We start from the raw sequence: 26,696 nt of genomic DNA on the forward strand, positions 1-26,696 counted from the left end.
TGGACAAATGCGGAAGTAGCTTCGTGACAAACTTCAACTAGAAAGCGATCTCGCTTGTGTTTTACTCAGTTTATTTGCTTTGTATCTTTACAGAAAACGTATTCTATTATAACGATCAACAAGATTAGTATTATGTGGCACACAAGCCAAACGCGGGGCATCACGTCTCTAGACCCGCGCGAGGACACGTCTGATCCATAGTCTGATCGCGTCTTTGCATTGACTTTGTATGAAAACAATTTCGCGCAAAATGTTGAACTCCCGTAAAATCCATGATTTATCTTTACGTCTGATTGACGGCCGTCAGCGGTTGGACTGAAGACAACAAATCCCATCATTCCACACTGCTTAGCGCCAAACCACGAGATTGTTATTGTTTTGATAGTGCGCCCCCTTGTGGCAGGTCCTACAAACCTGCACCTTTAATTTCAAACCAGTCATCTTTGGATTCCATGATCATTTTTCACAGATGGTGTTAAGATACTTTTTAAAGGGGGTTTACATTTATCAGTGTCATGTCCATCTGTGCTGCATTAGAGTATTATCGGACGCTTTCATGAACCTCATTACATCAAAACTAAGTTGCTAATGCACAAAACCCCGCAGACATTCATAAAACGCTAAATAAACTTACCAAACAAGACCGTTTCTAGAGAACTATATTTACACAATACTCTTGTTTTACAGAGAACAATAATAAAACGTATAAAATACTTACAAAATTTTGCAACAATGTACATATAAAAATAAGATCTATCTCTCCTGAACAATAGAAACCGCATACATACAGAAAATATATATAAATATACATGAAATCCTGTCACAGAATCTCAGATGGAGAGAGAGTTTGTAACACGGTTAGGAAGAAAACATACAGGACTATTAACCCTCTCACCAACACAGAAGCTCTGGGCTTCTCAGAAAAAAACAACAACAACAACAACACGCAACTTAGTGTAGTGTAACATGAAAGTGTATGATGCAATCTACTTTAATAGTGAGGAGGATGAACTCTACAGTGCTCCAGTTAGTCTCAGCTACACTCCTTCAAGTGCTCATGGCCTGATTAAACAAACCACAAAGCATCTACTTCCTAAATGTAGTCAATGAGAAACTAACCAATGAACATACACCATATGGAACTTAACAGTTCAACTGAAGTCGTCATCCTTTATTCCCTCATGTCGTTCCAAACTCATCTGACTTTCTTTAGTGGAACACACAAATGAGATCATCTGAAGAATGATAATACACACAGGGTCAGTTTTCTGATAACGCATCTAAAAGCAGAGGTCTGATCTTGCTCTGGAGGGCCATGGTCCACATTTGATTTTGAATGGATGTCTGTGCAGAAGAGGCTTCAGTACTCTGAATGAACTGCTTTTGTGATGAGCAGCTTATTCCTATTTGAATCAACAAGTCTGCCATCAAACAACCATTTTGGAATTTGTAATAATTTTTGGAATTTACAGTGAAAACGTTTTGCATCTCGTAGGATTCAGTTTATGGCGCTTCTCAATTTCTATGGGATCCACAATCTGTTACTGACCTTCGTTCATCTACGACTGCAATTCCGTGACATCAAGGATATGATGTCAGTGTTTATCAAGGCACACGTGATCCATGTTGACCAACGGTCAATGTCCAACACTGAAGCAAAGTCATATGGGTTTGACCAACATGGTTAGTAAATTATTCAAATACACTCATTTTTGGGTAAACTACCACTTTACTGTAAACCACATATTGTGCATCTTCAAGAGTGCAAATTTAAGGCCTGTGGAAGCGTGTCAAGACACTCCTGACATTGAACAGACCCTCCTCGTGCCTACAGCGAACACATAGGCAACACAACCATGTGAATGGCTCAACTTGTGTTTGAGCGCACACTCATAAGAGAATTCAGTGGTTTTACTGAGCCACAGGTTCAGTAGTAGAGCATTTCCCTCTTTGAAATGTCCAGTCCAGAGAATACTTCAGTGACACAGGCTCTGTGCTCTACTTGACCTCTTTTATATACACCATATATATACACACTCAAAAGAGAACACAGCAGATCTGACCGTGATATGAGAAGTTTCACCACTTCAGAAAACATCCAAAAGTGTATGTTTATGTTTTCTCCTCTACCAAAGGCATCAGCATTGGCTGATATCAGCTCATGGCCATCACTCACTGGTGACTGGCCAACAGCTCGTCTAGATCGTCCATCCACTCTTGTGTCAATGGGTTTTTCAAAAGAGAGTCCACCAGGTCTGTCTCGGCAGGAAACCCGGACAAGCTGCCTCCTGATTGGGTGCTGTAGCTAAACTGGAGCTGCTGATTGGGGGTCCTGTTCAGCTGATAGGCCTGACTGCACTGAAGTCCTGCGGTGCGGTTGGGTCCGGCCTGTGGCTGACTGTAGGACCCCAAGTCAGTTTGAGGCGGCGCTTGCTGCTGCACCTGCTGGACCGTCTGCTGGCCAGGAGCGGACAGCTGTTGGGACATGCCTGGGTTATTGGTCCGTTGCTGGTTCATGTTAGGCATCATTTGTCCAGGATTCATTCCTGCCAGGGTCCTACCAGCTGCACTGTTTCCCATGCCACCCTGGGGAAACGGGGTGTTGTTGGGAAGTTTGGACAATCTTGGCTGCATGTGGAAGCCAGAGTTGGGGAAACCTGCTTGCATGCCTCCGTTAGCAGAGCCGGGCTGGAGACCTGGATGCTGCTGCTGCTGCTGCTGCTGCTGCCATGACTGGGTCTGCGAGGGCAAGGCACCCTGGATACTGGTTGGCATGGAGGTGGGCATAGCAGAGCCCATGTTATTAGCCAAGGTGTTGGGCATGCTGTTGGGCATACGGGCCAGTTGTTGCTGCTGCTGCTGTTGTTGTTTCAACATAGCAGCATTGGGTTGGTTTTTCAAGTGTGCTTGTTGCTGGGCTGCTAGAACATTCTGGCGGTAAGCGGCAGACATTGAGGACACCGGCGGTCTCTGCTGGTTGGGGTGGGAGGGATGCATGGGCATGTTGCCATAGAGGACTTGTTGCACATCGAGACCGCCTGCACAGGATGAGAGGTTCATGTCTGCTTGACCGGCGGCTGGAGGGGGAGCAGTGGTTGGGCCAGTATTCTGTACCACCCCCATTCCCATCATGCCTTGTGTCTGAGAGAACATCCGTTGTGTTCCAGGGGTGGGGCCACTGAGAGAGTTCACACTCCCTATTGGTTGAGATGCACCTAAAACAGAGTAACCAAACAATCACAATTACAACACGGCCATTTGCCATCTAGCAAGCTTTTTTTAAATTATTTCAATGAAATTAAATTACAAATGGAAGAAGCCACAGATCTTGTCTTCAGTTTTGTAATGTATATAGGACTTTTTTATTTTAAATAACGGTTTAAAATTAAATTAAAAATGGATTTGGAAAATATAAAGGGGACATTTTTATTTAATGCAGACTGTAAGCAATACTCCTCAATTAAACCAGGAACATTCTACACTCAAGCATGTATACAACATTTTTGATGAGTGCAGGATTTTTTTTTAAGACAAGGCTGCTTATTTCTTTTTTAAGATCTGGCAAAACATATAGAACTAACAAATATTGCTACAAGTGTGATTGAATCATATAATAATTGCTGTTAATAAATGTTCATCGTCTGGTTGACTACGTCTTGTATTCATTTTTCAGAAAATTTCTGCCATATGCACATAAACTGACGATCACCGCTGATAAGCTACTGCTAAATATTCTAGAAACTTAACTTTCTGTAAAGCTGCTTTGCAATGATTTATATTGTAAAAAGCGCTATACAAATAAACTTGAATTGAATTAAACCGCTTTCTAAACTCATTTGCCACAACTTTGTTTTACCAGCTTCACTTTGCAGGGAAAACAAACTGCTCCTGTCATCAGATCCTCAACTTGAGAGGTTACTGCCCCACCACCCAAGCCAAACTTTGATCCAAAAAGGCATCTTGTTTACACCTGTACACATGGCTCTTGCGATCCAATCTCAAGTCCAGACTGGGTACAAACCACTTGATCACTCAAATTATTCTTGGAGGTGGTTAAGTCTAATTTTTAGCATCAGCCCATATGTGTCCACATGTATTCTGAACAACAGAGTTTCTACTGATGCAACATGCAACTGATCGGAGGAGAAAGGTGAATACCAGAGATGTTGTGCTCGCTGAAGCCGGAGGAGTGCTGCTGGGCCAGGCAGGGTGGCACCCCGGTGAACTGAGACACCTGCTGCTGCTGCTGCTGCTGGAATGGGTTCTGCTGGGCCTGCGGGTTCTGCTGGTCCTGGTACTGAGGCGGTGGACGGGTCAGATGTCTCTGCAGCTGCTGTTCCTGCTGCTGCCGCTGCTTCTCCTGCAACAAACACACTTCAGCTATTGCTTCAAATACTGTCATGAAGGGGCACTGTGGCAAATTATTCTTGTGAGGCTGCTGCCCCCTGGAGGTGGGGCTTTAAAACAAAACACCTCCATGAAATAATGGATGAAACTTTAGCCATGATATATACACCGTTTAAACTTGGTTAACATTTGGATTAAATTAGCCACTTCTGTTGTAGCTGTAAAATATAAGTCTCCATCATCATTCTATATTTGCAACCACAGTTTAAAAAAAACTTATTTTGGAGAAAGAATAGTAAATTATGTTGATGATGAGGATTAATACATGTATTTATTGATCATCGCTACTATTGCTAGCATTGTATAGAAGCAGAAATAAGAAGAGCGGCACCTGCTCGGCCATCATCTGTCTCTGGAAGTACTGCTTCTGCTGATTCATCAACTGCATCTGCTGCTGCTGCTTCATGTAGGCCGCGCTGCCATGGTTAGCCTGGATGCTGCTGTTGCTCTGCTGAGGTGTCATAGTGTTCCCCGGGCCGGGAACGTGAGCTGCGGAGGGGTAAGACCCTGAATCCTGCACAGAGCGAGTGAGAAACATTATAGTAAAGAAACGCTCCCTGCTGCTCATATCATCTTCAAGCTGAGCAGATGAAGACAGTGGAAGCAATCAAAACCAACAGAAGAGCGATGATATAGAAGTGCTATAACAAGATCAGTCAGCTTATACACAGTACACGTAGCAAGGGCTTTTAAATTATAGAATAAATAAAAAGAAAACCGATAGAATTAAAAAAAAATATTAGAAAGCTATTTTCAAATAAAGTTCAAATAAATATAAATATAGTTCTTACACATTTATATAAAGAAAATTACCTTGATATAATCTTAAGTAATAGTAAGTCACTTTGGATAAAAGCATCTGCTAAATGACTAAATGTAAATGTAATATGGCACTGAAGGAATCAGAATTTGGGCAGCAAATATTAAATGGTCCTAAAATGAGGCTTTATTTTCTCCAAATATAATGTATGATTTCTTCTTTCTGATTTTGTGGTTAAGTTGAACTAGAACAGATTCTTGGCCGGTTTTGTGTGACTCCCCCTCCTACAGTGTAATTCATGCAATCCACACCCGCCGAATGCTTCAAATCTCACTGCTTTGTAACTCATTTAAATTCAAGCATCAAAGCAGCTGAACAGCACATCTCCTTTCTGATCCGACCTGATCGTGAGGCGAAACGCTTCCTCAGCGCCTCTGGACTACAGACAGTGCTGAAGAAGAATAAGATGGTTTAAAAATACAGCAGAGATGCAAGCGCTGGCAGCCACCCTCTCACAACAAACACCCGGCACACACTTGCATGCTCTCTCTCTCACACACACACACACACTCACTCACTGCAGAAGTATTTCGAGGTCAATGACGACACTAAACAGCGTTATCTGAAAAGTGAGATGTGGATAGAGATTCAAACAATAACAATTTGATAAACAGTGCAAAAAAGGTTGATATCTCTCAAGAAAAAAGTAAATGCCAAATGGGTTAAACAGCTATATTTAAACCGAAAGAACGGGGGGTGCGGGACGAAAGCCAGGGGCGGTCGGGTGGGCAGGCAGCACGCATGAAAGACTGCTTTGTTGCACCCCCCCTCTCTGGCTCTGCCTGTCCTTTCCTCTGTTGACCCGTCTCTGGCAGCCCATCCCGGCCCCCACCGCAGTGTGTGTGTGTGTGTGTGTGTGTGTGTGTGTGTGTGTGTGAGAGAATGGCTGTCTGCTCTCTGCTCCTTAGCAACCAGCTGCCTGACCCAGACAAACTGTTCAACCCCGGGGCGCATGAGGCCCACTGCCAGACACACACACAGACACTCACACACGCACACACACACACACACACACACACACACAGGCTGACGGGCTGAATCCCCCTCGAGCTGGATAATATACTCAATGTGTTTTTATATTCATTTTGCTGCCGACTGTGAACGTTATAATGATTTAGTCATGACTGTTGGTCAACATTAAAGTCAAAACTGACTATTCTTATTTTATTGCAGTGTTTATTATAAATGACTTATCCATAGAATTGTTATACACTTATAATTTATCAAAATAACAAATATTATTAGAGACCTCCTCCCTGTTGAAGTGTTCACTGGTACAAGGGCTGAACAATAATCCCTCAATTAACAAGATCACAACAATCAGCAATGAGCCAATCAAAGCCTGACGACAAAGTCATGTCCCGCCCACCATGTTATTATTCAAGAAACCATTTCAGTCGGACATGCATCACAATGGCCTACTTTACAAAATGTTTAAATAGCTTTTCTTATACTTCAGTAGCACAAATGGCTATTGTTAATATCCGGTTAACAATTTTAGTAAATATCTTCCATGTAAATACAGTATGTGTTTTTCTTGTTATATGGATACCTCTTACCTAATGCCTCAATGCATAATTCTGTGCTGAGGGGAGTAATATAAATTTTCTCAAAACACTCTTGAAGAAAGAAACACTCCCTGCTGCCAATAATATCTTCAAGGTTAGCGGATGAGGTTATCTGGCTCCTAGAAGGGGGTGGGTTTTTTTTTTTTTGGGGGGGGGGGGGGGGGGGTCTTCATCACTGAACATCATCTTGAGCCTTCTGAGATAAATTAACTCCAGGATCTGAAAATATCATTGATAATCTTTTCCATTTAGTCTAATTTGAGCATCTCATTTCCAATGAAGTGATGCAGAAAGATCTTGTCATCATTGTTTTGATGTTTTGTGTAATGCAATGACATTCAAGACATTTTTCTGTAGGGGTGCTCCGATCACGATCGGCAGATCGTTATGCGCATCTCGTCAGTAAAGCCGGTTATTTAATCAGCGGTTAATTCCATCAGATGCGTGATTTCACATAGAGCAGCTGTTACTACACAGAGCCGTTGTTAACCGAGAAGATGCGCCAAAAAACGCTGAAAATTAACGTGATTTGCGCATCTTTTCTATTAACAATGGCTCTGTGTAGTAACAGCTGACGAGATGCGCATTAACGATCGGCCGATCGTGATCGGAGCACCCCTATTTTTGTGTGTCCAAATGGTTTGGAGCCACTGTATTGTGTTTAGCAGGAGAAAAAAAATTCATTCAGGTTTGGAACAACTTGAGGACGAGTTAATGTTGACAATTTACATATTTGGGTGAACTATCCCTTTAAGGTTCTCAAGACTGAAGATTCTTCAGCATACATGTAGTTACAACTACAGATTAGTACTTTATGAAAAAAGAATGAATATGATATTTCATTTTATATGATTTGCTATCGAAATACATTGTGAAGTTGTTAAAGTCTGTATAAACTTTTTTCCAAAAAAATAAATTTCGAATATTAACTGCATTCCCCCTCCCTCTCCAAATATGTAAAAAAAAAAAAGTCTTTGGGTAATCATTGAAACACAAATTAATATATTTTAGTGAAACTAAAAGTTATGTTAAGTGTGGTAATATGGTAAAAATGTTAAATGAAGGTTCAAACATGATGCACGAGAACCCATGCGGTTTGCTGTAGCTTGAAATGCATGTAAAAGCTTTCATGTTCACCATACGTGATGTGATGTAATGTGTTTCTAAAATAAGTCTAAATTAAATCAGTTCATCATATATGCACATATAAACTCCCATACATAAAATCTGTGTTTAGAAGATTAACCAAAGTCTTATGGGTTTGGAAAAACATAAGGGTGAGTACATGACAACTCAAATTTTAGGGTGAACAAAACCCCTTGTTAGCAACAGATGTGATGAATGCAGTGAGAAGGTGGTCTTACCGGAGCATGCTGGTGGTGCACTGGTCTGAAGTTCATGTTGGCCGGCCTCTGCTTCTGCATCTGCTGTTGTCTCATCATGTTCAGGATGGCCTGGTTCTGTTTGTTCTGGTTCTGTGTGGCCGGAGGGCCCCTGGGTGCACCTAGTGCTCCAGCCTCGTAATGGGACAGGGGTTTAGTGTTACTGTAGTTCAACATGGCTGCCTGGGCTCCTGGGTTGGGTGGGTGGTTGAGGGGGCCTGTGGGTGTGGCTGGGTGACTTAACATGTTGGCGTGCCCACCGGGCTGCATGTACCCGGCTGGAGCGCCTGCTTTGGGAGAACCCTTGTTGGGCATGAGCAGGGTCTTGGGGTTGGGGAAGTCTTGTGGGTACAAAGAAGGGCTGGTGGACTTCTCAAGCCCAAAGGTCCCGCCCATTTGACTTTGGGTGGGAGCATTTTGGGGCCAAGATGTTGAGTGGTTGGGCTGCTGGTGGAATTTAGCTGCTTGCTGTTGCTGCTGTTTTTGCTGTGGTGGCTTCTGAACCACGTGCTGCTGCTGCTGCTGCTGCTGGCTTTGTAATATCGCCCTCTGCTGCTCACGTACTGCTAACTGCTGCAGCTGCTGTGCGGGGGACAGGTCTTTGGGTGGGGCGGGCAGCAGGTGATTCGGGAGTGGTCTGGTGGGCTGCTGCTGCACAGGAAGGGCAGGTGATGTGGCTGGAGCCGTTGCGGGGGAGTTGGTGTGAAGCGGAGGCCCAGACGAGGTGGGTCTCACCTGAGGTGAACCATTGCAAGAGTCCTGATCGAAGGCGGAGGGAGCCGTAGCGGGGGGAAATTCAGTCTTCACGCTGACCAGATCTGACGGCATCAAGCTCTGAGCTGCACCGGTGGACGGGAGCTCCGGGTCCTTACGATCTCCAAAACTGTCACTGAAGAGCTCCTGGATTTCCTCGTAGGGTACGGAGCGGTTGAACTCCTCCATGATCTCACTCCAGTCCTGATCGTTGAGGTTGAGGTCAGGGAAGAGGTTGTGGTTTCCGTTCCCACCTCCTCCAGGCAGTATGCAGGGCAAGATATCGTCCACCGGCTCCTGCTTCATTTCTTTCAGGAGGAAATCTGACTCTGTGCCATGTGATGCACCGCTATCAGTTAGACTCGTCCCATTGTGCGCTGCACCAACCACTCTGTGGTTCCCATTGGCCATCATGGTATCTGTACACACGTTATGTTTGGAGTCCATAGGTGAGCGAGGAGGCACTATGCCATTTGAGACCCCATTAAGACCCCCCAGTGCATCCTCAACACAGGGTTTTTTATTGGGCGGGTAGCCATCGGTGAAACCGTTGACCTGGTCACGGCCGTGGGGTGAACCAGCATTATCCAACTTCCTCTTGACAGTCTCCTGTAACTGCACAAAGAAAGTTTTTTGTTAAAATCTATATGAATTCATAAGTTATGATGGAAATTTTAGGTGCAGTGACTAATTATAAATCACTTTGTCATTTAAATGGCCCTGCAGTGTAACATGAACTTTTTTACAAATATTCACATTTTCAAGTATACACACAAGAATTTTGTCAGCTAATTTCAGAACAAATTCTTTCCATTTCATTCCCTGTAAAGATGTTGTTCCCGTATTATTTTACTCCATGCAAATTACAAATAAACAATCATACACTATTAAATGCAGATCAAATTTGAAATAATCAGCTGAAAACGAGTACCAAATTATGAGAATTAAACTCGAGAGACTCCCACTATGACTCACCTTTTGAATTACATATCCTATTAAACAAACCAACAATGTTGTTAAAAGAAAAACATTCTTGTGTGGACCAAGAACACAGTTTTTCTACATGCATTAACCGTAATTAAGAACTTGTTTAACAATGATTCACTTTAACAGACAGACTCTTACTAATGAATCACACTCTTAAAAATAAAGGGCCACTGCTTTCCAATCAGAAACCTCTAGGCTTGAATATGATGTGCTGTATGGTGTTTAACAACAACTTATATACCGCATGTGGTTGTTTACACATGAATACACACATTTAGTTATAATACATTTTTAGAAAAGTTATAGTAAATGGTAGGGGTGTAACGGTACATGTATTTGTACCGGACCGTTTCGGTACAGGGCTTTCGGTATGGTGCATGTGTGTACCAAATGCAATATTTTGTGTGTGGAACATATACATTTTCGTGTTTCCAAACAAACATATTGAGTGGTGGAAGTCTCCATGTTCAGCGCAAATCCTGCCCTGCAGCTGATTCTAAGGCACTGGATGTGTGGCGCAAGCGTCTCAGTTGCGTGGCGGGTCCGTTTTTAATTCGGCTCCCATGTTAACAGGTTAGAGCATGCAGACTGCCTGCTTGAGACGTGCTTCTCAGATGTGGCTCGAGCCACGCGGAAAACGCGTGCATGCTAGAAATAGAACCGACACCTATTTTTCACGCGACACGTAAGCATGTTGGAAGCGTTTCCAGGCAAAATATAATAGGAAAATATGTTTATATGTCATTTTGTACAAAAATAAATTTTAATTGATGACATTTTGTTGTTTGAAAGTCTATAGTTTGACAAATTCAGATATAAATGTAATTTAAAAAATAAATGAATAATTATAGATTTTCAAATATTGCACCAGTCAAACAGAGTCTATTTTGCCGTCAATATTGTTGACTGTGTCCTTTATCAGTAGACGTAGGTGTAAGTGTGTAAAAAAATATAGCAGCGCGCCAGCCGACAGACCAGGATCTTGTCTTCACGACAACAATATCTAGTATACTTCATGTTGAGCATAAATATAAAGCCTACAGATAAAGGACACCGTCAACAGTACTGACGGCAAAATAGACTATGTTTGACAGGTGCAATATGCCAGTGTGTCACCGTCCTAAGGTTTTCAAAAGGAATCACTACAACTAGGAAAGAAACGATTGTAATTCAAACGCAGCTCCCGTCGGCATTTAAACAGACCTTTGCTCTTAATTCCGATCGGTCCAACGCAATAACGAAATCTGAGCAGGTCTAAAAACTGAAACTGTTGATGCTGCACGTCACACTTTGGAAAAGTTATATTATATATATTTTAAATATGAGCAGGCCTACAAGCTGGGATTGGTAATGCTGCACTGTAATCATAGTTATTTATTTATATTTTTCATTATTTTTTAAATATGATATTGGTTTGAGAGAGTATTTTATTTAGTGGAGAACTTTGCAGCAGTATTTTATTTCTTATTCTTTTTTATATACATTTTATAAAAAAAATTTTTTTTTTTTTTTTTTTAAAGTGTAAAGTAATAAACAACCTGCAGTTTAAGGTTTACATTTCTTTCCCTTACTGTACCGAAAATTAACCGAACTGTGACTTTAAAACCGAGGGATACGTACCGAACCGTGATTTTTGCGTACCGTTACACCCCTAGTAAATGGGTCTATTCTGAGTAGTGACTGGCTAAAATGCATCTTCATTGACCAAAATGAGCGGAATAACCAAAATTCTGTCTCATGGTGTGACTAATTTTATTACTACGTAACATTATATTTTTATATAGTTATATGTAGTTATTATGAAAATCAACAAAAAGGGCTTTATATAATAAAGGCAACTTGTAGGTGCAATTCAACTTAAAATAAGTTGTTTCTGAATCATTTTTAAATGATCATGTTATTGTCATACGTCAATCTAAATGATTTATATTAAAATAAATTAGTTACTTACTTTTAGTTTGTTTAGGATAATATTAATACTAGTTATATTGTTTAAATTTGTTCTTTGGTATCCACTTATTATACTGCGTTTTTAAGGGGCTTGTTTTGCTCTATCTTCCTCTGGAGCTTTAATCAAAACAAGGAGGAGTTCAGTAGTTGCAAACTGAACATCAGTTAGTGCTGACTAAGTGGTTTAAATTACACACACCTCATGACCACGTCATTATTTGACACCAGCCCTGTGAAGACTGACATGCATCAGTAAAATGTGATGCATTAATCTCTCAAGTTGAGAGAAGTGTCTAAATCACAGAAGGTTATCATCTTCTATTTCTGATCCGTGTCCGATCATTTTGAGTCAAATAATGTACGTGCTAACTCAAATGTGTTAACCACGCCCACTTATTTACATGTTGCAGTATACCCAGAATTTAAAAGATGTGGTATTTTATAACGTGGTAACGATATACACCGTCATACCACCCAGCCCTGGTCTTCGTCATCAGTTTCTAAGCATTTCTCCACATTATTCATGAGAAGGAACTCTTTAGCCAATCAATGCACTGTATTATGCATGAGATAACATTACGGTGCATAATTTAAATGTTTCAACTCGGTCATCTTTTGTTGTTGTTCAGGGACATATTGTTCAAAAGGTTTGCGTTTCCCTGTGAACACGGTCAGCGAGTTTAAATATGTCTGTAAGATGCATTTGACTTTGCTAATGCTACTGTAAGGTTATGGTTCATTAACATCTACACCTACCACAACCCTAAACCTACCCTTACAGTACAGCAAATACATTCATTATAGGTTATATTCACAGTTGTAGGGATACAGCTACAGGAAACCAACAATATCTTTTTTTCTCTCAATTAGATTGTGTTTTTATTCAACTCTATGGTAAGTGTATGTTTAGGGTAGGTGTAGAGTTTAATAACCCCAACCCTAATGTTGTAGTAATGTACTGTAGTGGTCTAAACACGTTTGTGCACATTTCACTCCATTTTTTCAAATGAACTGTAAATAATGAGAACTGAAAATAATAATGAACTGAATGGTAATTATACCTTTTCTTCCTGCTTTAAACTGATTCATGTCATTTCCTCAGAGACTAGTGCTCGTAAATATAACATTTTCTTCCTCATTTTGAAGAAACGTTGAAGAAGTTGTAAAGCTTTGACTCGGATAACTCGTTAAATCCATGAAATGAATGAGATAGAAAACGAGGAGTTGGTGTCCCACACATTTATTGGCTGCTACACAGCTACGCACTCTTCTCATTCATGAGAGATTAACTCTTTCTTGGCTTACAAATAAAGACAAAATAATAACAATGCACACCGCACTATGTGATGCACGGCTCCAAAAAAAAAAAAAAAAAAAAACCATTAGCTCCTATAAGAAAAAAAACTTAGGTGCCAAATGATTTTTTTAGGTGCCACAGAATAAACATGTTTTATGTGTTTTATTTAAATTATTTAACATTTTAACTTTTTAATCATACTGACGTGTTTGGGTCTCATCTTTTATTGACTTTATCAGCATCTTAATCCATCTTGTAGATGACCTGGGAATGAAGGTTCACTTAAAGTGGGAGCTAAATGTCTTTTCCAACTTAAATTATACAGTCATGCGTTGTTTATTACACAAAATCTGTCCCAATATCATGGACCATAAGCATCACTTGGCCCCTGAGTATAGTTTGGGGTCCTCCTCAATGCATCCTGTAAATGTGTCATACTCTCTTGAAAATAAAGGTGCTTCATGATACCATAGAAGAACCTTTTTTTCCTGTCTAAATGGTTTCATAGAGAACCTTTAACATTTGAAGACAATAACAGATTATGAAAAGGTCAGAAAGAAATTGTTCTTCAAAGAGCCTTTGACTGAATGGTTCATTGTGGAACCAAAATTATTCTGTGAAGAACCTTTTGAGCTCCTTTATTTTTAAGAGTGCTTGTCTTTCACACTTTCAGTCCGTTTTTCTTAATTAGTAAAATTAAATTTTTTAGGAGGAGTTGAATCATGTAGACAACAGGTTAAGTAAAAATATTAAAATTCAATAGCTCATAAATATAGCAAAATGCTCCTCTTTATAGTTATTTTTCTAGCTGACTGATGATGGACACCGAAAGGCTAGTGAGGTTAATATAACGTTGCAATGTTTACAAGCTTTACACGTTTTCCGCAGTTTGAAAGTGTAGAATCTCTTATAAAATAGCCTACCTTTTGATGTTAATTCATGTTCATTATGTACTCTAGTAGTAAAGAGCAAGGTATGATAGGTTCACGTGCTGCTTGAACTGAGGCACTACTCGCGATCGCGCCTGCCGCATTAGGGGCCGTTCACATGTCAAATGTAGGCGCACGGTATGCGTGCTTGCTCATAATGGAAGCGACGCGCTTGCTTTTTTCCTGGCGCGCCCGCACCGCATCGAGTTAAAAACATCTCAACTTTTCAGAATCCCGCAAGCGCACCGCAGGTCATGTGACAAGAACCAACCAATCAGCTTCATCCTTTCCCGTAACAACGTTGAGAGCTCAGCCAAGATGAAGGATCAGCTGATCATAGTTGTATATGGATTGCAATTTTGAAATAAATTTAGTAGCAGAGCTACTGCAAGCGATTTTTAGAGCTGAAAATCAGAAAGCGGCGCGCCTAGCGTTTTCCATGCGTTTTTAGGCGCGATATGTGAACGGCCCCTTAAAGAGCACCAAAACTGTATTTATGGTTTGAATTTTGTTATGAATTTGGAATAATTTTAAAGCTGATACTTTGTAAATTAAAAAGTAACAAAGCACAAAGCTTTTTGCGATTACTGGACGGCAAGTGCACTTCAAATAATGAAGTTCATGCATTAACAGAACACAGCATGGACTAAGATCGTGTTAAGAAGAAGCCTTATGATTATAAATGAGAACTGTTAACGATATTGCAAATATCCACACAGATGACAGTTTTACCGGTTGTAGTTTGTTCAAGTTATGAACGAAATAGACGCTGTTTTTCTGCACTTTCTCTTTAAGTCTCCATCATTTCTCCCTCTCGTGCATTTATCAGGTGTGTGTCAGCACTGCTGCGCGGCAGATTAGGACTGTTTAAAACTCTCTTTTCCCACTAAAACTTCAATGCACATTCTCTCAATGTAACAAAAGATGTGAATGCAAAACAAATCAGGAAAAAAGGCATTACATGCAATTTTTTAAGAGATAACATGTAAATACATATGCCTAGTCGCCAGTGGCGACCTCAGCAAAAACTTAATTCGCATTTTAATATTTATGGTCGCAAATGCGACCGTTTTAGTCGCAGTTTGGAGCCCTGTGATGCAAAACACATAGTTTTGGCCGTTACAAAGTGTCCATCCACACACAAATAAGGCATTTCATTGCACTTTAACAAGTAATATGAATGGCCTGTATATGTACAAAATTTTAAACCAGCCCTCACTTTAGTTTAATGTCACAGTTATGTCAGAACGCATCTGATTCTGGTTTCTGTGGCGGTGCGTCGGTCTCGTCATTATATTTAAAGTTAGTTTATCAGTATGTTTGAAAGTATATATTTTTCTATTATTGGTGATCCCATAGGCTCTCTCTCTCGTGCACATGCGCAGTTTAAAACACCAAATAGTTCTGCTATGACAAGAACAAAATGTCTCTCTCTTGCTCCGCCCATGCACGATAATATCGTGTATCGTCGATCTCACAGGCTGACGATATGAAAAATTACCATATCGCCCAACACTACACACCACACATTTTGAAACCATAATGTTACCACAACTAATTTATGGCTACAGTGAGCACACAAATGCCATGTCATTGGGTTTTGGGGGCCTGGTGCTTGATGGGCTGTTTAATAGGAACAAAGCAAGGGTTGAAAATAGAAAAGAAGAGCGGGTTTCGACCCATTCGAACAGGCATGAGCTGTTGTTGTGTGAAGCTGTAAGTGAAGGCATGCGGCCCGTCTGAAGTGAACTCCCCTCCCAGCTGCAGCTCCAGCACACTGCAGAGTTTCTGAACCTGAAAAACTGGTCTCTGTATCAGCTACAGTCACTTTTCTGAGACGACCTCACTTGGGCGGCACACCCACAAAAATGTCTTTTCTTTCAAACATGCCAAAACTCTTCCCAAAGCTATTTTTTACTGCCATACATCTCTTAATCTCCTGAACTCTTACTTTCCCTCCATCTTGGTGCCTCCCCCGCTCAGAAGCACCTCCACCACATCAGTCTAATTACCATGTGTATGAACGCATATCCCACAACAAAAGAGTCAGCACACAGACCGCAGAGGGGTGCGGGAGTGTGCCAAATTCCTGGCCATGCACAGAGCAAGCTCAGCTCTCCTTTGATGCCCTGCCTTCTACAACGGACCACCCCCGTCCGTACGGACGAGGAGCAGTGCTTTTGGCCTGAGGGCAGAGAGCACCGCTTGAGTGCAGCAATCAATATTAGTGCAAAGACTTGGGTCACTAACCTCAGTTTTGCGGTTTGCTACTTCACAAATGAGGGGAAAAGTCCAACAAGTGTGTAATTTCCTTTAGTGGAGCTAGTAATTAGTCCTTAAATGGTTTAGGGCAGCCAAAAATCTGTATGTGCAATTCAGACCAGCTGTTCATTTATTAGTGCTCTTTGCCGAGATAAAGCAGCACAAACTCCAAACATTAAACTTTGGTATGTAACTTGTCCTGTGCTACATACATGAATGACCTCAAGTCACACAGATTCTTAGGTGTCCTAATTATGGATTACATTTAATTTATAAATAAATAGCTGGATGATATCAAGGTATTATTTCTAGTGTTTCATTTGGTAGGTTGCAGTATCAGAATTTTTTGGTACCCAATTTAAAGTAGCAGTAAACGATGCACAACAAACCTATAGTTTAAAGGTTTTGGGTCAGTAAAGCTGCGTTCCCCCGCTGGAACTTTACCCAGGAACTAGGGACTTTGGGCTGGTACTAGGTGTGTTTCCACAGCAGGAACCGGGATCTAAAAGTTTTGGGTAAAGTATTGCCCCTCAGAAAGTCCCTGCTCGTGAGGTGGTACTTTTTCAAAGGTCCAGAACTTTCGGGGGCGGGACTTTTCTTGAGTGTGCGCTTAATTAAACTCACTATAGATCAAACTTAATAATGTGGCTTTCTATATAATTTATTATCCGATTGACTAACCATGGAAAAGAAATCGTATATAGCCTAATTATCAATTCCTAATGTTTTTATTAAATCGTTAATCACGTTACATAGAAAATCAGTCCCTTTTAATTAACATTGTATGAGCCTACATGAGACCCATGTCTGGTTGTTGACTAAAAAGATGGATTTGTGTTTAATGCATTTGGCTGCTTTTAGCCTTACCCTAAAGTTGGTACACCCTCCGCCTATGAGTGACAGTGTCACAAAATCAACTTTGGCTCCCAAGTAAAGCTGTTCTGAACTTGAACAGGTTTGTTTGTGTTGAAGTCTGAGCTGATAAATTCTCAGTGGTTTAGTTTCATTTCATTTGCCTTTTGAGGTTTCTCAAATTCAACAGAAATGGCAGCGCTTATGAGTTGGACAACGCTGTGGTCGCGCCAGTGCACCCCCTTACAAAAATCAGTCACACCGGCAGAAAAAAAAAAAAAAGACTTGGTCGCAGTCTGAAGTCCTGTGTTGCGGGCGTGTGTTTCTTTCCTGGCATTTCAGTGATGAATGCTTTATAAACAAGGCCCCAGTTTGATACTGAAAGATGGAGTGGTTCCAGCGATAAAAGATCCCGACAGGAGTCAGAACCACAGGCGGTAGGTAAAACTGCATTAAAATTACCGCAACTGCAATATTACGCAAGACATGGTCGTCAAAACAGGGCATCTGTTAAATGGGTTGGAATAGAGCCTTTCACGTCACAGAAACCTTTTCATAGTACCAGAACCATTTGTGGAACTACCCACTTTTTAGTGTTTTCGCACCGCAGAAACTGGGTGCGATTTTAGTACCGGACTGCCTTTTTCGAGAACCAAATTAGCAGGGAGCAGGGTCTAACCAGCACAACTGGTACTAACCATGACGCAAGTAGACACTGATTGGCCAAATCATTCGAAAATGCCCTGTCCCGCCATGATTAAAAACGATGTGTAACATACTGTAAACATTGTGTCAACCTATTTCGCAAGTGCAGGCACTTGTAGCAAATGTAGCACTGCCAGTTGTCGTTGGAGATCCTAATCCTCCTTTCCGTTCTTTCAATTGCTTTATGTATACGTCGACAATCCATGTACATTATTGTGAAACCCACGAGATGCAACAAAAACACTGCTCCAATCACAGCATCCTCCAACCTCCTGTTGTTAACGCTGTTGTACGTCGCACACAAATGACGTCGTTGTCAACCGGCTTACGTCATGTCCTAGAACACACGGTCGGTGCGAATGCAACCCTTTAAATGGTACTGGGAAATAGTTCATGCAAAATCATCCCAGTACTTTAGTATTGTACATTTAGTTCTGGAACTAAAGCGGTGCGAAAGGCCCTAATGAATGCAATTTGTCAGTCATGGAATCAGCTGCAATGAGCTTGTGTTTCATTGTAAAGCAGACACAATTATGTATTTCTGGTGGTTGTAATGACATAACTTGTATGTATCTGTGGTAAAACTGCTGCCTAAGACATTACTTCCTGGATGTCAGATTTTCAGTCTTATTCAACAGCTACTCTGCCATCTGTATTTGCCAAGTAACTTTTTAGTAGTTACCCTCTTAGTAACCCAGTATTCTAATAGCTCTAACAGGCTTGTTTACGGTCTGACAAATACATGAATGGGCCACAAAAGTTTTTTTATTTTTTTTTATTTTGTTTTTACTGTTTGCTACGTCATTGCCCCCTCTGGTTACCTCATCCGCCCCCTCACCAGTGCTGCGCTGGCGCCGGCTCGGACTCAAGAATAACATGAGACTAGCAGAAACAGTTTATGCCCCCTTTAAGGTTTAAAAAGAAGCCTCTTATGCTCACCAAGACTGCATTTATTCAAAAACTATTTAAAAACCCCCCAAAAAGGTAGCATTTTAAATTTTAATTAAATCTAATAATTTAAATAAAAAATATATTATTTTTCAATTTTTACCTACACCAGGTTTTTTTCTTTTTTGTCAGCGTCTGCATTTCTGCCCTGAGCCCTGGTTATCCCAGGTCAGTAGCTGTGAAAGGCCAGATGGAGGCCAAGTGCTGAACAAGAACAGTGAGTTATGTTGAGTCATAATGCGAGGAAGGGAAAAACAACTAGATGTACTATATTTCGGCACAATGCTTCATGTTCAAGGCACACTCTTACAGCACTAGCTAACTACAATCAACAGCCCATCTATAAGCTACACCAACATCAGGAGATCTGCGTTTAAACCAGCAGTTGACCCAAACAAACAATTTACCCCTCACACTGTTACAAACCCAGATGATTTTCTTTCAAATGGCAATCCATTCAATTAACACTTTTCTGATTGTAATGAATGGGTCTCGTGTTCCACTGAAGGAAAAGTCATGATTAGTCATATGTTTGTGACACATTTTTTTGGGTGGAGTGAACCATTCCTTTAAGACTAAGTGGCCCAAGTACTCTCTGTAAGACCAGGCTATAAGAGTGGCACAGCATATGAACACTTCCTGTCTAAGGGTGAGAGACTGGTGTACTGCAGATGCATTTAAGTGTGAAAGTGCACAGAGACATTCAGCCGTCCAGGGGCCACTGGGAACAATAGTGAGTCACAGCTGTGGGCGAGCAGGGCGAGGGGTGAATGTGAGCAGACCTGAGTCATGCTAAATGCTTTTCATCAAACCAGAATGACCATCCCAAAACTACAGCAACGCTGTCCTACAGCCGAACTCTGACATGCTTTCTTTCAAACTACAGCCTTTGTCAAACAACCTCCAAACTAGTTTGACTGCTCCAAACGCAAAACATAACCTACTTGGCAAGTTAGAATAAAACACTGGCACCTATTCTACAACACCTGAGCTAACGGTCCTGCTAGAGCATAAAACGTATCCATCCACCAACGCTTACCTTACTGTGGTTGTAGTTAACATGAACAAAGTGTCTTCAACATCAAGATTTTTTCTTTAGTTCACTTAAGTGGTCTTGCACTGATACAAGTAGAAGTCGACAGATTAATCGGTTTTGCCGATTAATCTGCACCGATAATCAATTGCTTGAATATATAAGCATGACTGTTTGGATTTATATGAAATGGTAACACTTTTTAATTTACAATTATGGGTTAAACATCATAAGTGTTGGAACACCTCCTTGTAAGTAGATGATTATTGGCAAGACAATGATCATGACTGTATGTTAGAGTGAGCATGAAGAAACTTCCACTCATTTAGCTCTCTTAAACACAGCCCTCTAAACTCATGCTCATTTGCCTCCACTTTTAAACGAACGCCCACTACTCAACATCCAATCAACAACTGATACATAGAACCAAGTCCCACCCTACGATTTCGTTTAATAATTGGTAACTCAGATATACAGCAATACAGAAAATAAGATGTTACATCCATTTCATCGCTTCACTGTCTGTATGAATAATCGATGTGAGGTGGCACAGGAGAGCACTGTCTCTTTAAAAGGGAGATACTCCACCCAAAAATTTTAAATTGATAATGTTCCAAACCAATAAGACTCTCTGTATTCCTCAGAACAAAAATAAAGATTTTTTAACAGATTTCTGTCCCTCCATTAAAAGTCCATTCATAAAAACACCATCAAAATGTAATCTATTTGAAAGGAGTGGGTTACTTACAATCTCCTAAAGAGAAAGCACACTTTACATGATTTAATTCAGAATTTATTTCACACACACACAGAGCACATCAAATATGGTAAACCGTGCTCAAGCGTGAGAACAAACCTCAGTGGTTCTAGCATGCGAAACAAGCACATCTGAGCTTCCTTTACCAAATTTGTTGAGCTCTATGTAGTTTGAAACAACATGAGAATGAGTGAATGAGATTTAATTTGTAGCCGAACTAGAACACTAACTCTTAAGAGTCATGTGTGTGTTTATTTTCTTGAGGGGAGAAATATGATATGGGAATAAAACCAGAGAGGAAAACAAGTCTGGTCCGTTCTTTAGATCCACATTTACAGAACAGTTGCTACACAAACCTACACTCTGCTCATGTGGGCCGCGAACAGTCAGAGATTTAGTGAGCCACAGCCTTGAAGTGACTAAATCTAAGCTAATATGAGCATGTAGCAACATCCCCTCATTACTCAGCATCCCATATAAAGAAAACAACACCATACCAAAGCTGAATGACTGAGTGTTGAAGTTTGGGAGGACTGATCGGTTACTGAAGAATTTCTGGCAGTTATTAAATATCTGCTGTTTAGATAAAACAATGTCAGAAACAAGGGTTAGAAAACTACCATTAAGAAAGCGTTCATTTTACTTGTTCAGTCTTAGCTTATGATTGACCTGAATAGGGTCGGGCTGATAGACATCACGATGTTGAGCTTATCTTTCTTGTATCCAGATAATGAATACAAAGCTTTCGATTCATGTAAACTCAATTTAAAAGTTTGTGTTCAGTAATGCAAGCACACGTCACTCAATGCTGCCACAAGGGGTGCCATGACATCAACTCAAAAGTAAAGCACAATTGTCTTTTCTCTCCTACTGTGACTTCACTGTGAACTAGCAACACTGTAACACACTAGTAACACTGACCAAATGAATGAATTAATAAAGTTGTGTGCTAATTGCTGGATTGAAAATCATCATTTGGCAACCTTATTGCCCATCATCAAAGAAGTAGTTGGAGGGTCATATCGAAGATTGAGGGCACACGTAAAAAATTTTTTACAATGATGTGCATGGCTAAATAAATTGCAACAATTGTTTTTTTTTTAATTGACCATTTTTACAGATTAGTTAAATCTTTTACATTTTAATGAAAAAAATGTATGTGCATTAATAACTTGTGTTCTATTGCCTTTTTTAAGTTTAATGGCACGCAGAATATTTTGCTGTAGGAATATCGCAACATGCAATGTGTCAAGACAAAAAACAGAGTCTCTGCTCTTAAACAAAATACACAAAAAAGGTTTTATTGTTCTTCATGCATTTTTCAGCACAAGCTGAGAAATCAAATATTTGTCAAAGACGATTAATCAGAACGATGATTAAAACTTTGATTAAATAGATCGCTTCCATAGACATCCAAAGCACGCACTGTCCTCTACCACTTCCTGGATTGTCATTCAGTAACAGTAGGTAGTTTTGGTTTCGATGCGGTTTAATGCTTGATGATCATGTTTTTACATATGCATCAGCTTACAAACACGATTGCTTGTTCAGTACGCTTTCAGAAGATGCGTAATAGCGATAAATTATTTTATTCGCACTATCACTTCAATGTAATGATTTTTTACTTATTTATATTTGCATTCACTAGCGAGACCTGACAGACTTTCTTGTTTAATACTGTAAAGTATTTAAAACAATTAATTATATAAAGCGCTATATAAATAAACCTGGCGTGACTGGAGTGCCGATTGCAGAACTGGTGCAAACTTATCCACAAATGCTATGATCAGATGCTTTCTTAACTACTGTTTTCACACCGCTCTCATTTTTGTTGTTTGCCATTTCGTTATTGAGAGGAAAACATGCAGCACATATTCACAAATTCATTTAAACTTTGCTCTAAGCAGCTTAAGGTTCAGCTGTGGAGTCAGTCTCCTCTTCTCTGGTTTTTCATCTGGGAGAGTTGCATTAAAGTCTTGCACCACACTTAGGCCACATGAGGTCAAACAATGTTTTGACAACAAAAATGTCAACATTTATCTTCGACGATGATGATTTCCAATGATGTTGAATAATTGCTTTAGCCCTAATGCACAGTACCACAGAGATGTCACGCAGACAGAGCTCACACGTCACAGAACATGGACAGCCAAAGAATACTTGGGGCTTAATACAGCAGCTGAGGGAGGGACAGCAAACTTGACATCTACTGACCAACATCATAACCATCTCAATATTTTCCCCTCATTTGGTCACAGAAACACTACTGTTTTGGGGCAAATGGGAACACTAAAATTATCCTATCATTCATCAATCTCAAATTTTGTTTATCATTTGGAATTGAAGGATAAATAGTAGCAACTTTACATGGCTTCTCACTATAACGTTAAGCTAGTTAAATGTGCGCTAGATTAGGCAGATTTCCAAGTGTTTGTGAGCAGCCCTACCATTCACCACTCCAGAAGTTTACCAAACAATCCTGTCAATAGGACGGTCACGATAACAAATTTTGCTGGATGATAAATTGTCCAAGAAATCATTGCAATAATATTGTCGTTCGAAGACCAGTTTCAACGAATATAATGATAATGGCATAATAACGCAGGTACACCTTTTCAAAGATCAATAAACTTACTTTATGACAGATTCAGAGCAAGAAATACCCACATGTTGACTTTGTGTGGCTTAAAGTTAATTACTTTTGTATATTATGTTTATATGCCAGTTAGGGATGCTCATATTGATCGTTTGACACATGCAACTACACTCCTACAGACATATTTAGCTGAGCAAGCCAAATGAAGCGAGCGAAAAGTAGGCCCATTTCGAGAGAAACAGTATATCTCTAGACTTATATTACCCTCAGAAATTTATAAATCAGCTAATGTTAGAAATGCACCAACATGCAACACACGAAGACCCCAAACTGAAGGGTCCTCATGCATGGCCGTTAGATCCGTGTCAGTTCTCAGGAGAATAAACCTGCTGTCAAACGTTATAGACGCTATGGTGATTCATTCATAAAGAAAGCTGTCCTTATCGGTTGAGTTTTCTGGTTCTTAGCAGTACATTGTGAGATGATTCCGCTGAGGTTTATGCAAATCTACACTCATGACTTGTCTTTGCAGTGCTTTTTGTGGCCTAATGCTCACAAACGACATGCTATCAGTTTCAGGGGCCTGACAGTCTCTGTAAAACCAGCCATGGTTTCAACACTATACACTACTCTGTGTGTCATCGTTTCAATCAATAGCAATATCTTTACATGGAAAACACCATGTGAAGGAAGTCCTGTTATTTAAGACCGAAGCATGGCAAAATACTACTCCTGTTTAAAAGTGGATCTACAAAGCATTGGACTTTGATGACACTTTATTTCTGAATGTCACTGTATTAGAAAACATCAGAGCAAGTGTCAGGCAGATGCAGCAGGAACATTTCACAATCAGAAGTTGCATTATACATTTTCCAAACCTAAGAAAAGTCATTTTCTTGCTCTGTTTCTTGGTTTACCATTTAGTTTTCCGATGCACGCACACATGACCTTAAGTCTTTCAGGGGTGCTTTCAGAGAAAACTAGAAGCAGGGAGGCTTTGAACGCTTCAATCAGTGTTGCAAATGCAATGCACGCTGCAAAAACAAACACTGGCATGAGTTGATCATTCATTGATCTCGCCACGGAGCTCGTGTGACATGTGCTGGACGCGTGCTCCTGTCACTTTCAGGAGCTCCGCGCTGTTGATGCTGACGGAGCAGCTGTGAGACTTCAACCAACACACCTGCAGAAGCGCCTCAAACTTCCCGATGCTCCAAGATCTGTGCATTCAAGCACCCAACTGCATTTCTACGTCCCTATCGTCTTTAAGGAGTTTCACAGTAACTTATAACACGCTTCTGCAGTCCTATTGGAGTAAGCTCAATGGTAATAGTTTCTAAATCATAACACGTGAGGTTTAAAGCTACTATCTTTCAGTTATCAGAGCTAGAGAAGCATCGTGACACATAGACTTACCGCGATCAGCGTGCTGTTTCTGCTTTGCTCCGCGGGCGTCCCGCTCCCTCCGTCGGCCAGCTCCGCGCTGGTTCCCCCGCCGCCCGTGCCTCTCTGCCCCGCGGGTTCCGCGCTCGTCGCCGCTGGCTGCCGGTGCTTGTTCGTGCGCTTGGCCTTGGTCTGCATGCAGCGCTGATGCAGCGCAAACGTCTGCTGTCTCTCAATCTCCAGTCGCTCCATGGCCGTTCTGTCATAGCGGTCCTCACAGCCGTTGTGATGCCGCCGGAAGAGCTCGATGCGCCGCCGCAGCCGCTCCATCACCGCGCTGTGCCGCGGCACCACGAAATCCGCCATCATCCAGAAGAACCGCGTTTATAAACTCACTCGAGTCTCCGGAGTCCAGCACAACTCTCAGGACAGATCGTGCTGTTCAGAGATGTGTGTGTGTGTCTTTACAAAACACACTCAACTGCCTCCATTTTTATTACTATCTACCTCCTTGAACAACAAAACAAATCGATTATACTTCAGATGTGTGAGCTTATATTCAGAAAAAGTCGAAACTCTGATCAGTTTCCTTTTACGCGAACGATCGCTCAAAAATCACGGAACAATGTTTCTTATATAACTGTTATATTCAAGCCGGGAGTCTTGACACAAACTAGAATTAAGCACAAACTATTTTATGAATGAAACCGTTTACTAACACGAACCACTTATTCGTCATATAAGTTAACTTACATTTGTAAATAATTTAGAGAAAAGTTTAAGAGGATTCAAAACTTTTACTTCAGGAATGAATCTCGTTTTGAGAGAACTAAAACCATTTTAAACATTTCACGTTACCTCAGTATTTATATTTGCGCATACAACACGTTAAATCGGTTTTCTCTCTCGTCGCGAAATGTTTAGCAACAAATGAAAAATAAATAAGCAGTTTTTTTTCTCCTCACAGTTGAAGTTTGACAAAAGACGTACTTGAAGATAAAAACCTATCGACGAAAGGTTAGCAAGTGATGGATTAAAAGCGCTTACATGACACCCATTCAGCCCCAAAACACAAACTTAGAGAGTTACGAGCGAGTTTTACTAGTAAAAGTAACTTTTAAAGTAGCAGTGCGGCTAACAGCTGATCCTCACTGTTGCATTACAGCTACGGATGTAGCTTAGCCTGCTTGCTAACTAGCCCTCAGACAAAGCATTATAAACTCACTTTCTTCCGAATTTGCTCCAGAAGTCTTAAGTACACACATCCAGCTACTGTCCCCCGGTCTGACTCGACACGAAAAAGAAAAAGCAAACGTTAAAGAAATAAACTCTGCCCCGCTGCGCTGTCTCTATTGTTTTCCAGTGTTCAGGCAGTTGTTGGTCGCCATCTTGTAACTATTTTTTTTTTCCTTTTTTCTTTTTTCCTCCGCTTTATCCACGCGATGTGAGTGACAGATCACTCGGGCAATCACAAACTCTCACTGTTAAACCCTTTCCTCAACTTCACTTTTTTATTATTGAGAAAATAAGAGTGCATTTCTTAAAGCTAGAATATGATAAAGTGAAAAAACCGGAGACATCTTCTCTTCATGTGATTTTATTACTTTTCGGTTAGATTTGGGTATCCCCCTTTTCATGATACCTCAGTTTACATTTTTGGGTGTAATTAAACGATTATTTAAATAAAAATGGCAGTAAGCTTTGCAGAACACTGCAGCTGGCTTTCACCACAAATCTTTGGGCTACTCTGATTGTGTAAAACCAAATTATGCAACTCAGCCAGCTATCACAATAATAGCTCTCTCTTACAGTATTATAATGCTGAGCTGAACGTCTGCATCTCTAATAGATATTTCTAAAGAATTCAGTCCATTTCAGGAAATTATTCTCTTGCGTGCAGCAAAGCTCAACCATTGCCCCAGATAACAAACAGAAAGAGTGTGTTGGTCCTGATTCAGGTGGGGGTTTATCACCACATTTGGTTTCAGTTGAGCTTGACTATAACGAAACTGAACACTTACACCACATTAATGCTTTAACTTCATTGTATTAGATTACAAAATCTAT

The 26,696-nt window shown here is 40.6% G+C and overlaps 1 protein-coding gene across 1 annotated transcript; it reads right to left on the reverse strand.

Moving 5' to 3' along the window:
• Window positions 1-642: 642 nt before the first annotated feature.
• On the reverse strand, window positions 643-26,110 carry LOC128026930 (mastermind-like protein 1). Its single transcript, XM_052614205.1, has 5 exons — window positions 24,663-26,110; window positions 8,160-9,545; window positions 4,739-4,921; window positions 4,159-4,360; window positions 643-3,215 (listed from the first exon to the last, which is right to left on the reverse strand). The coding sequence occupies exons 1-5, from the start codon at window positions 24,996-24,998 to the stop codon at window positions 2,173-2,175; spliced, it is 3,150 nt and encodes a 1,049-aa protein (XP_052470165.1). The 5' UTR covers window positions 24,999-26,110; the 3' UTR covers window positions 643-2,172.
• Between the last annotated feature and the right edge of the window lie 586 nt (window positions 26,111-26,696).

The sequence above is a fragment of the Carassius gibelio genome, chromosome A14 (assembly GCF_023724105.1).
Source record: "Carassius gibelio isolate Cgi1373 ecotype wild population from Czech Republic chromosome A14, carGib1.2-hapl.c, whole genome shotgun sequence".
NCBI lineage: Eukaryota > Metazoa > Chordata > Actinopteri > Cypriniformes > Cyprinidae > Carassius > Carassius gibelio.